General features: G+C 42.1%; 1 protein-coding gene across 5 annotated transcripts in view; it reads left to right on the top strand.

The window, feature by feature from the left end:
* The first annotated feature begins 1,058 nt into the window (after nucleotides 1-1,058).
* Nucleotides 1,059-16,445, top strand: part of LOC139264358 (F-actin-uncapping protein LRRC16A-like) — a 554,868-nt gene continuing 539,481 nt past the window's right edge. For all 5 annotated transcript variants that reach the window (XM_070880668.1, XM_070880667.1, XM_070880669.1 and 2 more), the window contains exons 1-2: nucleotides 1,059-1,457; nucleotides 1,882-1,979. In XM_070880668.1, the coding sequence (XP_070736769.1) occupies nucleotides 1,418-1,457; nucleotides 1,882-1,979 (138 nt within the window). In that variant the 5' untranslated portion in view covers nucleotides 1,059-1,417. The remainder of the gene's footprint in view (nucleotides 1,458-1,881; nucleotides 1,980-16,445) is intronic.

Here is a 16,445-nt window from a genome sequence, read left to right as displayed (position 1 = left end):
CTATCGAAATGCCCGAGTTAAGAACATACATGGGCAACTTACCCATTCTCATGTACATAACAAAGATAGATGAAGATTTATGAAGCCCATTTCTTCACAAACCTTGTACAATCTGCATTAACATGGATTTAGGGTTGCCAACTCTGGTTGGACATATTCCTGAAGGTTTCATCACATGATCTCCTATCCCCAAACACCCCACCTCACACTCTCACCATTCGTCACCCAACATGTCCATCTGACCCAAATCAGAAAGTGAATAAACTCTTCATTACTCGATTAGATGATTCTTGATTATAAGTCAAACCTTTTTCTGCATATCTAATATTTTTCTGACTAATAAAGTATTTAAAAAAAAACACATGTATATTGCTCCTCTGATTTTTCACCCGAGTTGCTTGTAGCAGTGTCCTGAAGATTAGTATTTAACTTCTGGAGAGTCCAGAGCCATCCTGGAGGGTTGGCAACCCTACATAAATTCTACCTCGCTTCAGGAAAGTTCTGAACATTTTTCCCCGATCCCCCAAAGACACACTTATTCAAGTTTGGCCAGTTGCTTTCTATTGCTGGCACGCTTCCATGGCCCTCAATAGCACAGAAGTCACCTGTCCCACAGCATATTTGATTGCCTATGTCTATATTTACCACCATACCCTCCAATCCCTTTTCTACACGTTCTAATTGATACATCAAACTCCACTGGCAGTAGAATGTTTATTTATTTTCTCACGGAAGCTTAAATTTTATCACACACTCAAACAAAATGTATCTAAATACCTGAGTATTGTGCAGATTTTAGATCAAGATTCCTCTTTGAAATTCAATTTTTAAAAATGTCTCCATTGTGGTTACTATTGAACATCTATTAATAATAATAATTTTTACCAAAAAGCTGTTGTTGCAGAGATGCTGTATCAGCAGGTGGCGATGTCAACCTTTTTAGAAAGACCCATTACACTAAATACACTGATTTGTGGCTCTCCGTGGTCCCCGCTGAGGAGACGCCTTTTTTTGTGTGTGAAGGTTTGAGGGAGACGGGAATTTCCGGCCATGACAAGATCTCGCGAGCTGAGGGGGTGGCGTGTTGCGGTTTTGTTCTTCCGCCTGGACCTGTCTGTGATCAACGTGAACGGCGGGAGGTGCAAGATGCTGCGAAAGGATTGAGGGTTTGGACAGGAGGAAAGCCGGCTACTGAGGCGCAGACAGGCGCGGATCGGGAAGCGAAAAGCTAACGAGGAGGAAGAACCCAGGGACAGAGATAGGACGCGCGAGGGAAAAGGCTACATTGTGGAAGACTGGGACATTGCAACATTATAGCAGGGCGACAATGTAACCGCCGAGCGCTCCTCAACACGCCTGCAAGCAGCCAGCACAAGCCAACTTTCGCACACCAGCACCACGTCCTTCACCCGAAAACATGACCGAAGACGCTTCCGAGGTTCCGAAAGAGCTGCTAGGTAAGGAGCGAGTTCAGGCTTGGTGAAGATAAGCGGATCTCGATGAGAAAGCAAACGAGCTGACTGGAATTGTACTGATTTTTTATTTATAGTGGGTTATATAAAATTGAGTTATTTTCTGTTGTAGAAGCCAGAGGATAGATCGCGTTTGTTTATCCACTTTCAAACGCGTGTCGTATTCGCCGAGCACTGCTCCCCTTTTTTGAACACGTTATTTATTTCATGTGTTTTAATCAGGGTTTGTCATGTTTTTGGCGACTTGAGCATCCGATTTTGTTTTTGTATAGAATCAAGCAAGCGTGGGCAAGTGAGTTTATTTGGGTAGAGACAAATGAAAGGCCAAATCGCATTTGATTTCTCTGGCTACGACATGGAAAACGAGCGACTTTATATTCAGCTGTTTCATTTTGTTGTTGTTTCACAGAAAGCGTAAGGGATGTTATTGGAAGGAAGGTTAAAATCTTCTTGAAGAAGAAGGTGAAACTCGAAATCAAAGGCGACAAGGTGGAAAATAAAGTTTTGGTGAGCGATCAACAATAAAATCTTAAAATGCATTGAGGAAACTGTTTTTCCTGGTTCGTTCTCTTGTTGATACAATGTTCAGTATTGCAATACTGTGCAGACTGATGTGCAATCAGGCGCAGCTTTTTAACCCTGTGTTAACGCGCGCTTCTTCCAAGTGTGTTGCGTCAAAACATAATGATAAATATCACTGCATCGTAAAGTGAGATATCAAACTGAAACGGTGCGCCCTGAGAAGAAAACCTTTCTTTTTTAATGTGCCAGTCTGGTAGGTGTGCATCTGTTGTGCGGGTACTTTGTTCAAGCTTTAGGAATATGGGAACAGCAATCGGCCATTCTGCCCCTCGAGCCTGTCCGCCATTCAGTTAATATCATGGCTGATCTATATCTTATCTCCATTTACCCGCCTTAGTTCCAGATCCCTTAATAGTCTTGCCAACAAAAATCTATCATAGGGATTATGCATCCTCCATAGTGAGTGCTCAAGAACAAAATTCCAGGAATAAATGTTGTCATAGTATTGATATAAGATTCTTAACACGGTGCAGATTTACTCTGGATATTATATGGCGGATTGCCTTTGGCATTATGAAGCTGTTTTGACTTAACATTTTTCGGAATTATACCATATTGAAAAAATAGGAATACAAACGAGAAATAAATGCTAAAAATATGAAATAAAAACAATGTTGGACGTACACAATGGATTTATCAGCATCTGTCAAGAGAAAGGACAGGTTAATGTGTTAAGTGTAGATTATGCATTGGGAATTTATAATTAATGACTCCCTTTATATGTGAACAAGGTACAGAGGGAGAGCGGGTAATATATGTGCTGACTCCAATAGAGAGAGATAGTTACTGGACTCAATAGCTTGCATGCAGATTATTTATAAAGCAGGAAAGCGATGAAAAGCTGCTACATGAACACTTCATAGAATTAAATATGTGGTCCTATTTGGTAGTTTTCAAATGAGTTTGCATCAACAAGAAGTATTTATACAGCACCTTTAATGTTAATTATCCCAAGGCGCTTCACAGGAGCATTATCAAACAAAATTCAACACGGGCAACATAAGGAGATATTAGGGCAGATGAGAGGTAGGTCTTAAGGAGCTTCTTAAAAAAGAAAGAAAAAAAGACTTTTGAAGGGATTCCAGAGCTTAGGGCCAAGGCAGCTGAAGGCACAGCCATCAATGGTGGAGTGATTTAAAAATCAGGGACTCAAGAGGCCAGAAATGGAGGGTGCAGATATCGCGGATGGTTGTTGCAGGGCTGGAGAAAATTATAGATATAGGAAGGGACGAGGCCATGGTGGGATTTTCAAACAAGGATGAGCATTTTAAAAATTGAGGAATAGCTTAACCGGAAGCCAGTGTAGGTCAGCAAACACATAGGTGATAGGTAAACAGGACTTGGTGTGAGTTAGGACACAGGCAGCAGAGTTTTGGATGACCTCACGTTTTCGGAGGCGGGTCAGCCTGGAGTGTGTTGGAATAGTCAAGGTCTAGAAGTAACAAAAGCATTGATGAGGGTTTTTGCAGCAGATGAGCAGAGGCAAGGATGGAGTCGGTGATGTCACGGAAGTGGAAATAGGTGGTCTTGGTGATTCCGACCACATAGTCGCGCAAGCTCAACTCTGGGTCAAATATGACACCAGTTTGGTTCAGCCTCAGACAGTTGCCAGGGAGAGGGATGGAGTCAGTGGCTAGGGAAAGGAGTTTATGGATGCAGATCAAGTGTTTAAATTGCAGTTCTGACATTAGATTGCCTGAAGAACTGCCGAACTTGCATTAGATTCCAGTTTCATCAAATGCTCTTGTGCTTACCATTGGTATGTGGATGTCACAAGCACTCTGCAGTCTACAAGTTGAATTTATAATTTGAAGTTTGCAAGAGTGATCGGGTAAAGAAAAGAAAGAAAGGATTGTATCTTTCAAAGGAATATTGCTATAAGCTATTTTCTGGGACAGTAGATTTAAAGAATAAAATTGCTGCATAATGTTTAATTACAGAAAGACTTCAACTGGATTTATGCAGCGACTTTTGCATTTGAAGTTGCGAAAGGGGAGGTAGTGAAGGTACTGGATGGGATAAAAATTGATAAAGAGGAGGTACTAGAAAGGTTGCCTGTACTTAGTTAATAAGTCACCAGGACCGGATGGGATGCATCCGAGGATGCCGAGGGACGTTGAGGAGGAAATTGCGGAGGTACTGGCCATAATCTTCCAAACTTCCTTGGACACAGGGGTGGTGCCAGAGGACTGGAGAATTGCAAATGTTGCATCCTTTTTTGAACAAGGGTATAAGGACAAATCCAGCAACTACAGGCCAGTCACTTTAACCTTGGTAGTGGGGAAGCTTTTAGAAACGATAATCCGGGACAAAATTAAGAGTTATTTGGACAAGTGTGAATTAATTAAGGAAAGCCAGCATGGATTTGTTAAAGGCATATGGTGTTTAACTAACTTGTTTGAGTTTTTTGATGAGACAGCAGAGAGGGTTGATGAGGGCAATGCGGTTGACGTGGTGTACATGGACTTCCAAAAGGCATTTGATAAAGTGCCACCTAATCGGCTTGCCAGCAAAGTTGAAGCCCATGGAATAAAAAAGGACCGTGGCAGCATGGATATGGAATTGGCTAAGTGATTGGAAACAGAGTAGTGGTGAATGGTTGTTTTTTTGACTGGAGGAAGGTATACAGTGGTGTTCTAAGGGTCGCTACTAGGACCTCTGCTTTTCGTGATATACATATTAGTGGATTGGGTGTACAGGGTACAATTTAAAAATTTGCAGAAAACAAAACTGGAAAATATACTGGAACAGTGAGGCAGATAGTGATGGACTTCAAGAAGACAGACAGGCTGGTGAAATGAGCGGATACGTGGCAGATGAAATTTAATGCAGAAAAGTGCGAAATGATACATTTTGGTAGGAAGAATGATGAGAGGCAATATAAACTAAAGGATACAACCCTAAAGGAAGTGCATGAACAGAGAGACCCGGGGGTTTTTGTGCACAAATTGTTGAAGGTGGCCGGGCAGGTTGAGAAAGTGGTTAGAAAAGCATATGGGATCCTGGGCTTCACAAATAGAAGCTTAGGGTACAAAAGCAAGGAAGTTATGAACCACCTTTTATAAAACATTGGTTTGGCCTCAACTGGAGTTTTCTGTCCAATTCTGGGCACTGCTCTTTAGGATGGATGTGAGAGGGTGCAGAAAAGATTTGAGAATGATTCCAGTACGTGGATAGACTAGAGAAGCTGTGGTTGTTCTCCTTAGAGCAGGAAAGGTTGAGAGGAAATTAGAGCTCTTCAAAGTCATGATGGGTCTCAGTAGAGAGAGAGAAACTGTTCCCATTAATGAAAGGGTCAAGAACCAGAGGACACAGATTTAAGGTGATTGGCAAAACAACCAAAGGCGACATGAGGAAAAACATTTTTACACAGCGAGTAGTTAGGATCTGGAATACACCCCCTGAAAGGGTGGTGGAGGCAGATTCAATCATGGCTTTCAAAAGGGAATTTGATAAGTACCTGAAGGAAAAAAAAAAAATTCAGGACTACGGGGAAAGGGTGGGGGAGTGGGACTAGCTGAATTCCTCTTGCAATGAGCCAGCATGGACCAAATGGCCCCCTTCTGTGCTGCAACCATTCTATGATTCTATATAAAACGTTCATGTAGGCATTGGTGTGAAAGTGGCAGTATAATTCTAGTGTTAGCTGTTGATCTAGGACAAGACAGTACATTGAAGGAAAGACCCCAGACAGGAGGCTGACTCACATTGATTTGAGTTTGCATCAGCTACAGCATTACTCTGACCCAATGTGAAGCTGTGTTTTAATACATAAGAATTAAAAAAATATAATGAGCAAAGTGAAGGCATGCTCTTAGACTTAAAAACTAGTTCACAGAACAGAGCTTTCTGCATACATGCTTTCTTGTACATATCCACAAACGTCCTTTGTGGCTGACCTTACTGTGACCTGGATGGGTACGCCACAAAGTATTTTTGTATTCTGTGCTCCTGCGCCAGCTCACGCTGCTCCCTGAAGTGGCATGCCTCCACGCTGCTCCCGGGCTGTCACACCTCCGCTCCATTTATGGCCCCGACCTGCCGCTGGTATTCTCACGCAGGTCGGGGCCTCCACGCTGCTCCCGGGCCGCCGCACCAGGAGAGCAACAGCAGCGAAGAGTGAGGTCATCAAGGTCCAGGTCGATGATTGGAGCGTGGGCAGATACAGCAGGAGCAGAGAGAGACTGTGGAGGGATGTGATCGGGGCCCAGGAGAGGTGTGAGTTCAGAGGCAGCACGGGCCAGCCCACGCTGAGATATGTGCGCGCACGAGGTCCGTGCAGCAGAGCAGGTCTCCAGTCGTCTTGGTTAATGCTTGCCACTGGACCAAGACCTAGCTCTGTCAAGCCAGTGTGGTGGCTGGTGTGCAACAGCCACCACACGTTAATAAAAAATCCATGCACAAGCATCTTCCACCCTTCAGGATGTAGTTCAGGACCTGGAATATTAGGTCCTTCATTGAAACAGCTGTGAACTCATCCTTTTATGGCGTGGAAGCAAGTCATCTTCGTTTCGAGGGTCTGCCTATGATGATGATTCTGTGCTATATAGTTCACAGATAACTGGTCTGCCTGTCATGACCTCAGGCCTTTCCAAAGTGCTTTACAGCAAATTAAGTACCTTTAAGTGTGAGACTGTTGTAATGTAGGAAATACAACAGCCAATTTACACACAGCAAGGTCCCACAAATAGCAATGTGGCGAGCACCAGATAATCGGTTGTACCACTTCAATTCCAGCATAAATTTGTCCATGGTTATTGAGATGGTGGATACAACCATTTGATATCAAACATATTTTGGAATTGAACTTTTGAATAACTGTTCGGATAAAACTTTTCAATGAATATTCTTGCAGTGTTGGTGCATCCTTCGGAAACACTTGGGACATTCTTGTGTTTCATAACAACCTATTTTAGTAGGGAATTTATATTTATATGGAGTTTAAATATTTTTACCTAAAATATAGTCTTTGTTTACAATATTAATGCTTATTTAGCATATTAGTACTGATCTGCTACAGAAAAAAAAATGCATTTGTATAAATATACTTGTGTAATGCTCTTAATTCATCACCTCATTCCACCACGATCACCACCAGTCATAGACATGTAAACAGATGTTTTGCCCACTGTATGTAGAACTAAAGTTCGGACAGGCAAGATAAATTGCAGTTCTTGACGTTTACAGTTCAGGTGGACACTATGAAAACCTCATCCACCACCTTCATGCTTTACTGAAATCTTACTGACAACACTGCATATAACTTAATTTAACTCTAATAAATACACCATTTCTGAACATTTAATGAATTTTCTTTTTTGAGACCAATAATGTGTTATTCCAAAACCACTTTTTAAAGTTGTGCTGTAATAAAATGGAGATGGGACAGGTAGGTTTGAATAATGATTTGGGAGAAGTTGTTAAATGGATGATTACTTTTTCTGGTTTGCTGGTCCTGAATAACTTCATAAACTAACTTCAGTAACATATGATCTGAACCTTAAGGTACTTTTGAAATGCCATCGGACATTGTTTGAGATTTGAAGTTATGTTGCTGCTTGGGTTTTGCAAAAGCTCCAGTTTTATTATTTGACTTGCCTGAATTAAGCACTACACATGCCCGGTACAATAATCCGTCCCTGCAGCAACAGCACTAGAAAGAGCATTTGTTTTATTTACTATTTGTGGGCCTTGCTGTGCACAAGTTGCTGCCGCATTTAGTTATGTAACATTTACGAGATTTTGAAAATAATTAATTGATTGTGAAATGCTTTGTCATATCCCAAGGATATGAGTTTTTTAGAAAAATGTAATGATTAAAATATCATAAACTGAGGCTACTGTATCAAAATCATAATTTAATATGCTTTGTGATAAATGATTCCCTCACACTTCACCATGTCCACAATTTAGTCATAATTTGGATATTTCATAAAGTATTAATTATGCAGTCTCATTAGGTAGTGTCATGATTGGGAAATTGCACTTAAACCAGTGGGTTTTAGTACTGTGCACTATGGTTCTTGTGTAATAGCCGAATCACTTTAAATTCCTCCCACCACCATGAGTGCCCTTGAGACCTGAAACCACCCACACTTCATTTTAATGTTAATACTCTCCAGATTTAAAAAAAAGAGATATATATATAATTATAATGCTGGGCATTTTTCACAGTTGAAATGAATTTAATCTAGAAAAATTCATACACTGACTCTTAAACTTTATTGAAACTCCAATGAGTACAAGGCTTACGATTATTGCACTGTCAATAAACCATTTTAGGGTTGAATTGACAAACTGTACATATTGGGTACTTGAACTGATCACAGGCATGTAAAATTCCCACTATGGATGTATTTTCAGGTTTATTATTGCACCCCATTCCATTCCAACCTTTCCCTGCCTGATTTGCAACTTTTGAATCATGATTTTTTTCAATGAATACAGCAAGTGTTCGTAGTCTCAACTGTAGTATATCTTTAACTTGTAATGACAGCTGGCTTCACCACTTTTATGCAGAATGTAATCACCTTGTCTCTTTGTAAATGATCTCAGTGCAACATTCTCAGACAGGATATCAAGCTTTTACAATGCTGTGATGAGCATTTGATATTAATCTTGATGTTCTAATGCTTGCATACAATTCTGTTGAAATAATAACAGGTTATGAAAGAAAATCCTCAGCTTTTTACATTTTAAAGACGCTTCAGCTTTCAAAAGTCATAGGTTGAACATCTCCAAAAACATTTAATTGCTTTCTGCAATTTTCTAATGTTTAGTTCAGATTTATATTTTTACATTGATGTTGATGACGCCGACAATCGCCTGCCATGCACAAAAGGCTGATGGATGAGAATCTGGTTGGTAAAATGTGAAGCTCAACTTGCTTGCCAAATATAGCAAGGCAGTACAATGGAGATCTCTTCCCATTGTACTTGATGTTGACCTAAGTTTTAAAAATAAACCTTTCATGGCTGGCTGAATACTGAATCGAGTACCCAACCAAATTTAAATTTGCATGTTCGATGTTCTAAAGTTGAATTCGGTTTTGTATGGGTTGCTGCCATGTTCTTTTTAGAAACTGTGATTTTCTTTTATTATTAAAAAAGGTGGAATGTATTAAAGCTGCTTGCTTAAAAAGTGCACAGCCATCAGTGGTGTTGAAGGATAATTTGTTTTATGCTCTGAATCCATCCTAGTATGGTCAATGGGATAACGATAGATCCGCCAATTTCAATCACTTTTTTTTTTGGCTCATAGCTCCAGGTTGAAGGGTCGATTAATGTAAATCTGGCAGGAATTAAATTTTTTGGGGAGTAAAAATATCACTAGGGAACTTCTGTTCACAAGTGATAGAGAACTGTAGATGATATCCTGTTACTGTCACACAGGCTTGCAGTGATTGGCAGTAGATATGCTGAGCACATTCTCAACAGTACTGTATAGTTAAGGCTACATTCGATTTTGGGACTAAGTGTGCTTTTAATGTTGAGAGCAGAATGGGCTTTCTAGCATTTATATACCAAATGAGACTCCAGGATGGTATGTTGCCTCCCTGGTGCAAAGGTCAAGGATGTCTCGGAGCGGGTGCAGGACATTCTAAAAAGGGATGGAGAACAGCCAGTTGTGTGGTGCACATTGGTACCAACGACATAGGTTTAAAAAAAAAAGGGATGAGGTCCTACGAAACAAAGTTAAGGAGCTAGGAGCTAAATTTAAAAAGTAGGACCTCAAAAGTAGTAATCTCGGGATTGCTACCAGTGCCACGTGCTAGTCAGAGTAAGATTCGCAGGATAGCGCAGATGAATACGTGGCTTGAACAGTGGTGCAGCAGGGAGGGATTCAAATTCCTGGGGCTTTGGAACCGGTTCTGGGGGAGGTGGGACCAGTACAAACCGGACGGTCTGCACCTGGGCAGGACCGGAACCAATGTCCTAGGGGGAGTGTTTGCTGTTGGGGAGGAGTTAAACTAATATGGCAGGGGGATGGGAACCAATGCAGGGAGACAGAGGGAAACAAAAAGGACACAAAAACAAAAGACAGAAAGGAGATGAGGAAAACTGGAGGGCAGAGAAACCCAAGACAAAAAACAAAAAGGGCCACTGTACAGCAAAATTATAAAAGGACAACGGGTGTTAAAAAAACAAGCCTGAAGGCTTTGTGTCTTAATGCAAGGAGTATCCGTAATAAGGTGGATGAATTAACTGTGCAAATAGATGTTAACAAATATGATGTGATTGGGATTACGGAGACGTGGCTCCAGGATGATCAGGGCTGGGAACTCAACATCCAAGGGTATTCAACATTCAGGAAGGATAGAATAAAAGGAAAAGGAGATGGGGTAGCATTGCTGGTTAAAGAGGAGATTAATGCAATAGTTAGAATGGACATTAGCTTGGATGATGTGGAATCTATATGGGTAGAGCTGCAGAACACCAAAGGGCAAAAAACGTTATTGGGAGTTATGTACAGACTTCCAAACAGTAGTAGTGATGTTGGGGAGGGCATCAAACAGGAAATTAGGGGTGCATGCAATAAGGGTGCAGCAGTTATAATGGGTGACTTCAATATGCACATAGATTGGGCTAACCAAACTGGAAGCAATACGGTGGAGGAGGATTTCCTGGAGTGCATAAAGGATTGTTTTCTAGATCAATATGTCGAGGAACCAACTAGGGGGAAGGCCATCTTAGACTGGGTGTTGTGTAATGAGAGAGGATTAATTAGCAATCCTGTTGTGCGAGGCCCCTTGGGGAAGAGTGACCATAATATGGTGAAATTCTGCATTAGGATGGAGAATGAAACAGTTAATTCAGAGACCAAAGTCCAGAACTTAAAGAAGGGTAACTTTGAAGGTATGAGGCGTGAATTGGCTAGGATTGATTGGCGAATGATACTTAAGGGGTTGACTGTGGATGGGCAATGGCAGACATTTAGAGACCGCATGGATGAACTACAACAATTGTACATTCTTGTCTGTCGTAAAAATAAAAAAGGGAAGGTGGCTCAACCGTGGCTATCAAGGGAAATCAGGGATAGTATTAAAGCCAAGGAAGTGGCATACAAATTGGCCAGAAATAGCAGTGAACCCGGAGACTGGGAGAAATTTAGAACTCAGCAGAGGAGGACAAAGGGTTTGATTAGGGCAGGGAAAATGGAGTACGAGAAGAAGCTTGCAGGGAACCTTAAGACGGATTGCAAAAGTTTCTATAGATATGTAAAGAGAAAAAGGTTAGTAAAGATAAACGTAGGTCCCCTGCAGTCAGAATCAGGGGAAGTCATAACGGGGAACAAAGAAATGGCGGACCAATTAAACAAGTACTTTGGTTCGGTATTCACGAAGGAGGACATTAACAACCTTCCGGATATAAGAGCGGTCAGAGGGTCTAGTAAGGAGGAGGAACTGAGGGAAATCCTTATTAGTCGGGAAATTGTGTTGGGGAAATTGATGGGATTGAAGGCCGATAAATCCCCAGGGCCTGATGGACTGCATCCCAGAGTACTTAAGGAGGTGGCCTTGGAAATAGCGGATGCATTGACAGTCATTTTCCAACATTCCATTGACTCTGGATCAGTTCCTATCGAGTGGAGGGTAGTCAATGTAACCCCACTTTTTAAAAAAGGAGGGAGAGAGAAAACACGGAATTATAGACCGGTCAGCCTGACATCGGTAGTGGGTAAGATGATGGAATCAATTATTAAGGATGTCATAGCAGCGCATTTGGAAAAAGGTGACATGATAGGTCCAAGTCAGCATGGATTTGTGAAAGGGAAATCATGCTTGACAAATCTTCTAGAATTTTTTGAGAATGTTTCCTGTAAAGTGGACAAGGGAGAACCAGTTGATGTGGTATATTTGGACTTTCAGAAGGCTTTCGACAAGGTCCCACACAAGAGATTAATGTGCAAAGTTAAAGCACATGGGATTGGGGGTAGTGTGCTGACATGGATTGAGAACTGGTTGTCAGACAGGAAGCAAAGAGTAGGAGTAAATGGGTACTTTTCAGAATGGCAGGCAATGACTAGTGGGGTACCGCAAGGTTCTGTGCTGGGGCCCCAGCTGTTTACACTGTACATTCATGATTTAGACGAGGGGATTAAATGTAGTATCTCCAAATTTGTGGATGACACTAAGTTGGGTGGCAGTGTGAGCTGCGAGGAGGATGCTATGAGGCTGCAGAGCGACTTGGATAGGTTAGGTGAGTGGGCAATTGCATGGCAGATGAAGTATAATGTGGATAAATGTGAGATTATCCACTTTGGTGTTAAAAACAGAGAGACAGACTATTATCTGAATGGTGACAGATTAGGAAAAGGGGAGGTGCAACGAGACCTGGGTGTCATGGTACATCAGTCATTGAAGGTTGGCATGCAGGTACAGCAGGCGGTTAAGAAAGCTAATGGCATGTTGGCCTTCATAGCGAGGGGATTTGAGTACAGGGGCAGGGAGGTGTTGCTACAGTTGTACAGGGCATTGGTGAGGCCACACCTGGAGTATTGTGTACAGTTTTGGTCTCCTAACCTGAGGAAGGACATTCTTGCTATTAAGGGAGTGCAGCGAAGGTTCACCAGACTGATTCCCGGGATGGCGGGACTGACCTATCAGGAAAGACTGGATCAACTGGGCTTGTATTCACTGGAGTTCAGAAGAATGAGAGGGGACCTCATAGAAACGTTTAAAATTCTGACGGGTTTAGACAGGTTAGATGCAGGAAGAATGTTCCCGATGTTGGGGAAGCCGAGAACCAGGGGTCACAGTCTAAGGATAAGGGGTAAGCCATTTAGGACCGAGATGAGGAGGAACTTCTTCACCCAGAGTGCTGAACCTGTGGAATTCTCTACCACAGAAAGTTGTTGAGGCCAATTCACTAAATATATTCAAAAAGGAGTTAGATGTAGTCCTTACTACTAAGGGGATCAAGGGGTATGGTGAGAAAGCAGGAATGGGGTACTGAAGTTGAATGTTCAGCCATGAACTCATTGAATGGCGTTGCAGGCTAGAAGGGCCGAATGGCCTGCTCCTGCACCTATTTTCTATGCTTCTATGTTTCTAAATATGTCTTGTACAAGATTTATATTTATGATGAGATTGAAACAACTTTTTCATATCGTACAATTAATGTAGATGAAAGTCCCAAGACACTTTAGAGGCAGTTTCAAAAACAATGACCACTGAATAATGGTGGGAGGATGCACAAGAAGCCAGGATTAGAGGAAGAGAGTGTTTGAGTGGGAGGTTACAGAGGTAGAGAGATGTGAGGCCTGACCCAATAAGCATGATAATTTTAAATTTGAGGAGTTGGAGGACTGGGAGTCCAGATAGGTCAGTGAGTACAGGGGTGATTGATGAACGGGACATGGTGCGGGTTCAGATACAAGCAGCAGTATATGGAGAATAAAGGATGGGAGGCAAGGCAGGAGAGCATTGGAATAATTAAGGCATGGCTGAGAGTTTCAGTGGCAGATAGACTGAGGTAGTGGTGCAGGCAGGCAGGCAATGTTATGGAGTGGGAAGTAAGCAAATATTTAATTCACTTGTTGGTATGGCTTCCTAAACAAAATTAAAAGATTTAAATCTTGCAGAAACTTGCTGGTCTATAGACCATGGAAGGATTATTGTGCCTTCATGATCAATTGCATTCATACTGCAAAATGTTATCCTTTATTGGCAGAGATATATTCAGGGGAATGGTGGTAGGGAAATTTTGCATGTTTTTATTTCTCTCTCTTTGGGCCCAAGTTTCCACAAAACAGCGCCTTAAAAAATCCTCGGTATTCTCCACCGACTTACAGGTCCTCTGGCCCTCGGCGCAGCCAGCACGAGCTGTGGGGGGGGGCGAAACCAGGTCCCTGCGCTGAAAACAGTGCCGGGACCTCTGCACATGCGCGCTACAGTGGGCACGCAAGTGCAGTAGCTCCAGGCGCCGAACTGTGTGGGAGGGGCCCGAAGCACACAGCTCCTAGCCCTGGCCGAATGGCCTCACTGGGGCTGCGTGAATAAGGCTCCTCCCATGGCCAGCTCCTGCCCCCAACCAGACCCGACACCCGCTCCCCCCGCCGACCAGACCCGATCCGACACCCGCTCTCTCTCCCTCCCTCCCTCCCTCCCTCTCAGCGGCACGAATGGCTTTCTCCCCCCCCCAGCGACACGAATGGCTTTCTCCCCCCCCGCCCCCCCGCTCAGCGGCACGAACGGCTGCAGAATTCTCCCTGGCTGAAGCACTTTCACACAGGTAGGAAGATGGTTTATTTAATCTTTTCTTGGCTTATAAATGTTTATTCAGGTTGGATTTATTTGTATAATATTTGTAGAAGTATAAATAAGGATTTATTGTCGAATTTAATGACTTCCCTTCCCCCCCCCCCCCCACCTCGTTCTGGACGCCTAATTTGTAACCTGCGCCTGATTTTTTAATGTGTAGAACAGGTTTTTTCAGTTCTACAAAAATCTTCACTGGCTCCATTCTACTTTAGTTTGGAGTACGTTTTCACTGTGGAAACTTTGAAATCAGGCGTCAGTGGCCGGACAACGCCCCCTTTTGAAGAAAAAATTCTGTTCCAAAGTAGAACTGTTCTACCTGACTAGAACTGCAGAAAAAAAAATGTGGAGAATTGTGATTTCTAAGATAGTCCGTTCTCCACCAGTTGCTCCTAAAAATCAGGCGCAAATCATGTGGAAACTTGGGCCCTATATACTGACTATTCAATTTTGATGTTTGGTTCACTTGAAGAATCATCCTTTTATATTGGAGCTTTTGCTCCTATGAAGTTGAGGATCACAAAAAAAAGGAGGGGAAAACAAAACTGTAAATCTGTGCATTTGCCTCATTGCTTTGATATTTTAGGATTAATTTTTGAAACTTTTTTTAGATGATTCAGTTTGAACATTGCACATATTAAGTCAGAGGATAATGTGGTTTTATAAGAATAGGAGGGTTATGCCATGTGACATTGTGCACATTCTGATAAGGATGAGCTTTATTCCTTTAAGGCCACAACGTCTAATTATTAAATAAACTCAGATTTGGGTCAGTCAGCATTCAGTTGTTTGGTTAGGAAGCTTTGCAGATTGAATTGTACTTGCCAGTTTTAGGCAGCAGCTCAAAAGTGTACGGCATTTTAAGACTTGTGTCTGTAATAAAGTCCCATCTTTAATAGAAGTTTTATTTGTATTGAAGTGCATAAAACAGGTGGTTCTTATATTATTGCCAAAATAAATATTACACAATTTCCAAAGACTATAAAAAGGGATCTTTGCATCGATTGAAATTTGTTGTCCTCCATAGCCTGCTCACACCTGAGCAACAGCCATTTGGGAGTTGTGCTGGAGTGTAGCTAGCACCATGGAGGAACCGTATCCCTTTCAAGTGACCAGTTTTCCTCCAAAATGAGTCTGTGGCGATAGGAGGGGTAAGAAAATGAAAGAAAAAATACAATGTTTTAGATTGTGTTGAAATGGGATTCATACTTGTGGGCATGTTGTTATCATAATTAAAAATGGTGTATGCATTTTCATCCTCTGCCAACAGAGTTTGGACAACACTTTGCAGATGAGAGGCTGAATGTAATCTCCATATTTTAACTAGAATCCATTTTAAAAGCAGGACAGGTAGCTGTTTAGTGTGAAGTTTTTATCCAATTATACAGATTCAAAAAAATACATAGGCCCTCAATTAGTAGAGCTGGATCCCTCAAGGGTCTTACAAACTGCTTGCTGTGGTAGAGTCTGACAGAGCAGGAAGGTCCCAGATTAATTCCTAGTTTATGTTGAGTCAGCTGATCTCAGTACAGATATGATTCTCTTCCATATCTCTAAGCTATGCAAAGAGAATATGGCCAGGATTAATGCTCCTGACCACTTTGCAAGTAAGCAGTATCTTTATGCCTGGATATTGGGAAGAGGACAGAATTATGTTTAGTTGTGATGGTCAAATAGATTATGGACAGTAGAGATTTACAAAAAAGCCCAAGTGCTGAACCTCTGAAATAAAGACATAATTCTGGAAATGCACAGCACAGCTGTCAGCATCCAGAAAGATGGGGGGTGGGGGGTGTTTATTTGGTAGCAGGGTGAAAACAGGCGCTAAGTGAGTGCCATGCTAATACAACAGTCTGCTTTTAGCCTGCAATTTTGGGACCAATTGGTTACCATGATTTAAATGTACCTGGAGGCACTAAAGTCGACACTTGCAGGTTTAGCACTCGAGCACTGTTTAGAAGCTATTTCCGTAGAGGGGTATGTGTAACCGCTATGCGCCCGCTTCCACTGAAGGTGTGGAGTGCACTGGCTGATGCAACCAAATATTTCAGGATGGCTCGGAGGATTGGGGACAAGAAAAGAGCATGGATTTCGGATTGGTTAACAGACAGAAAACAGAGTGTATGATTAAA

The sequence above is a fragment of the Pristiophorus japonicus genome, chromosome 5 (assembly GCF_044704955.1).
Source record: "Pristiophorus japonicus isolate sPriJap1 chromosome 5, sPriJap1.hap1, whole genome shotgun sequence".
Taxonomy (NCBI): Eukaryota; Metazoa; Chordata; class Chondrichthyes; family Pristiophoridae; genus Pristiophorus; species Pristiophorus japonicus.
Note: the sequence above shows the minus strand (reverse complement) of the source record. Positions and strands in the feature narration are given on the sequence as shown.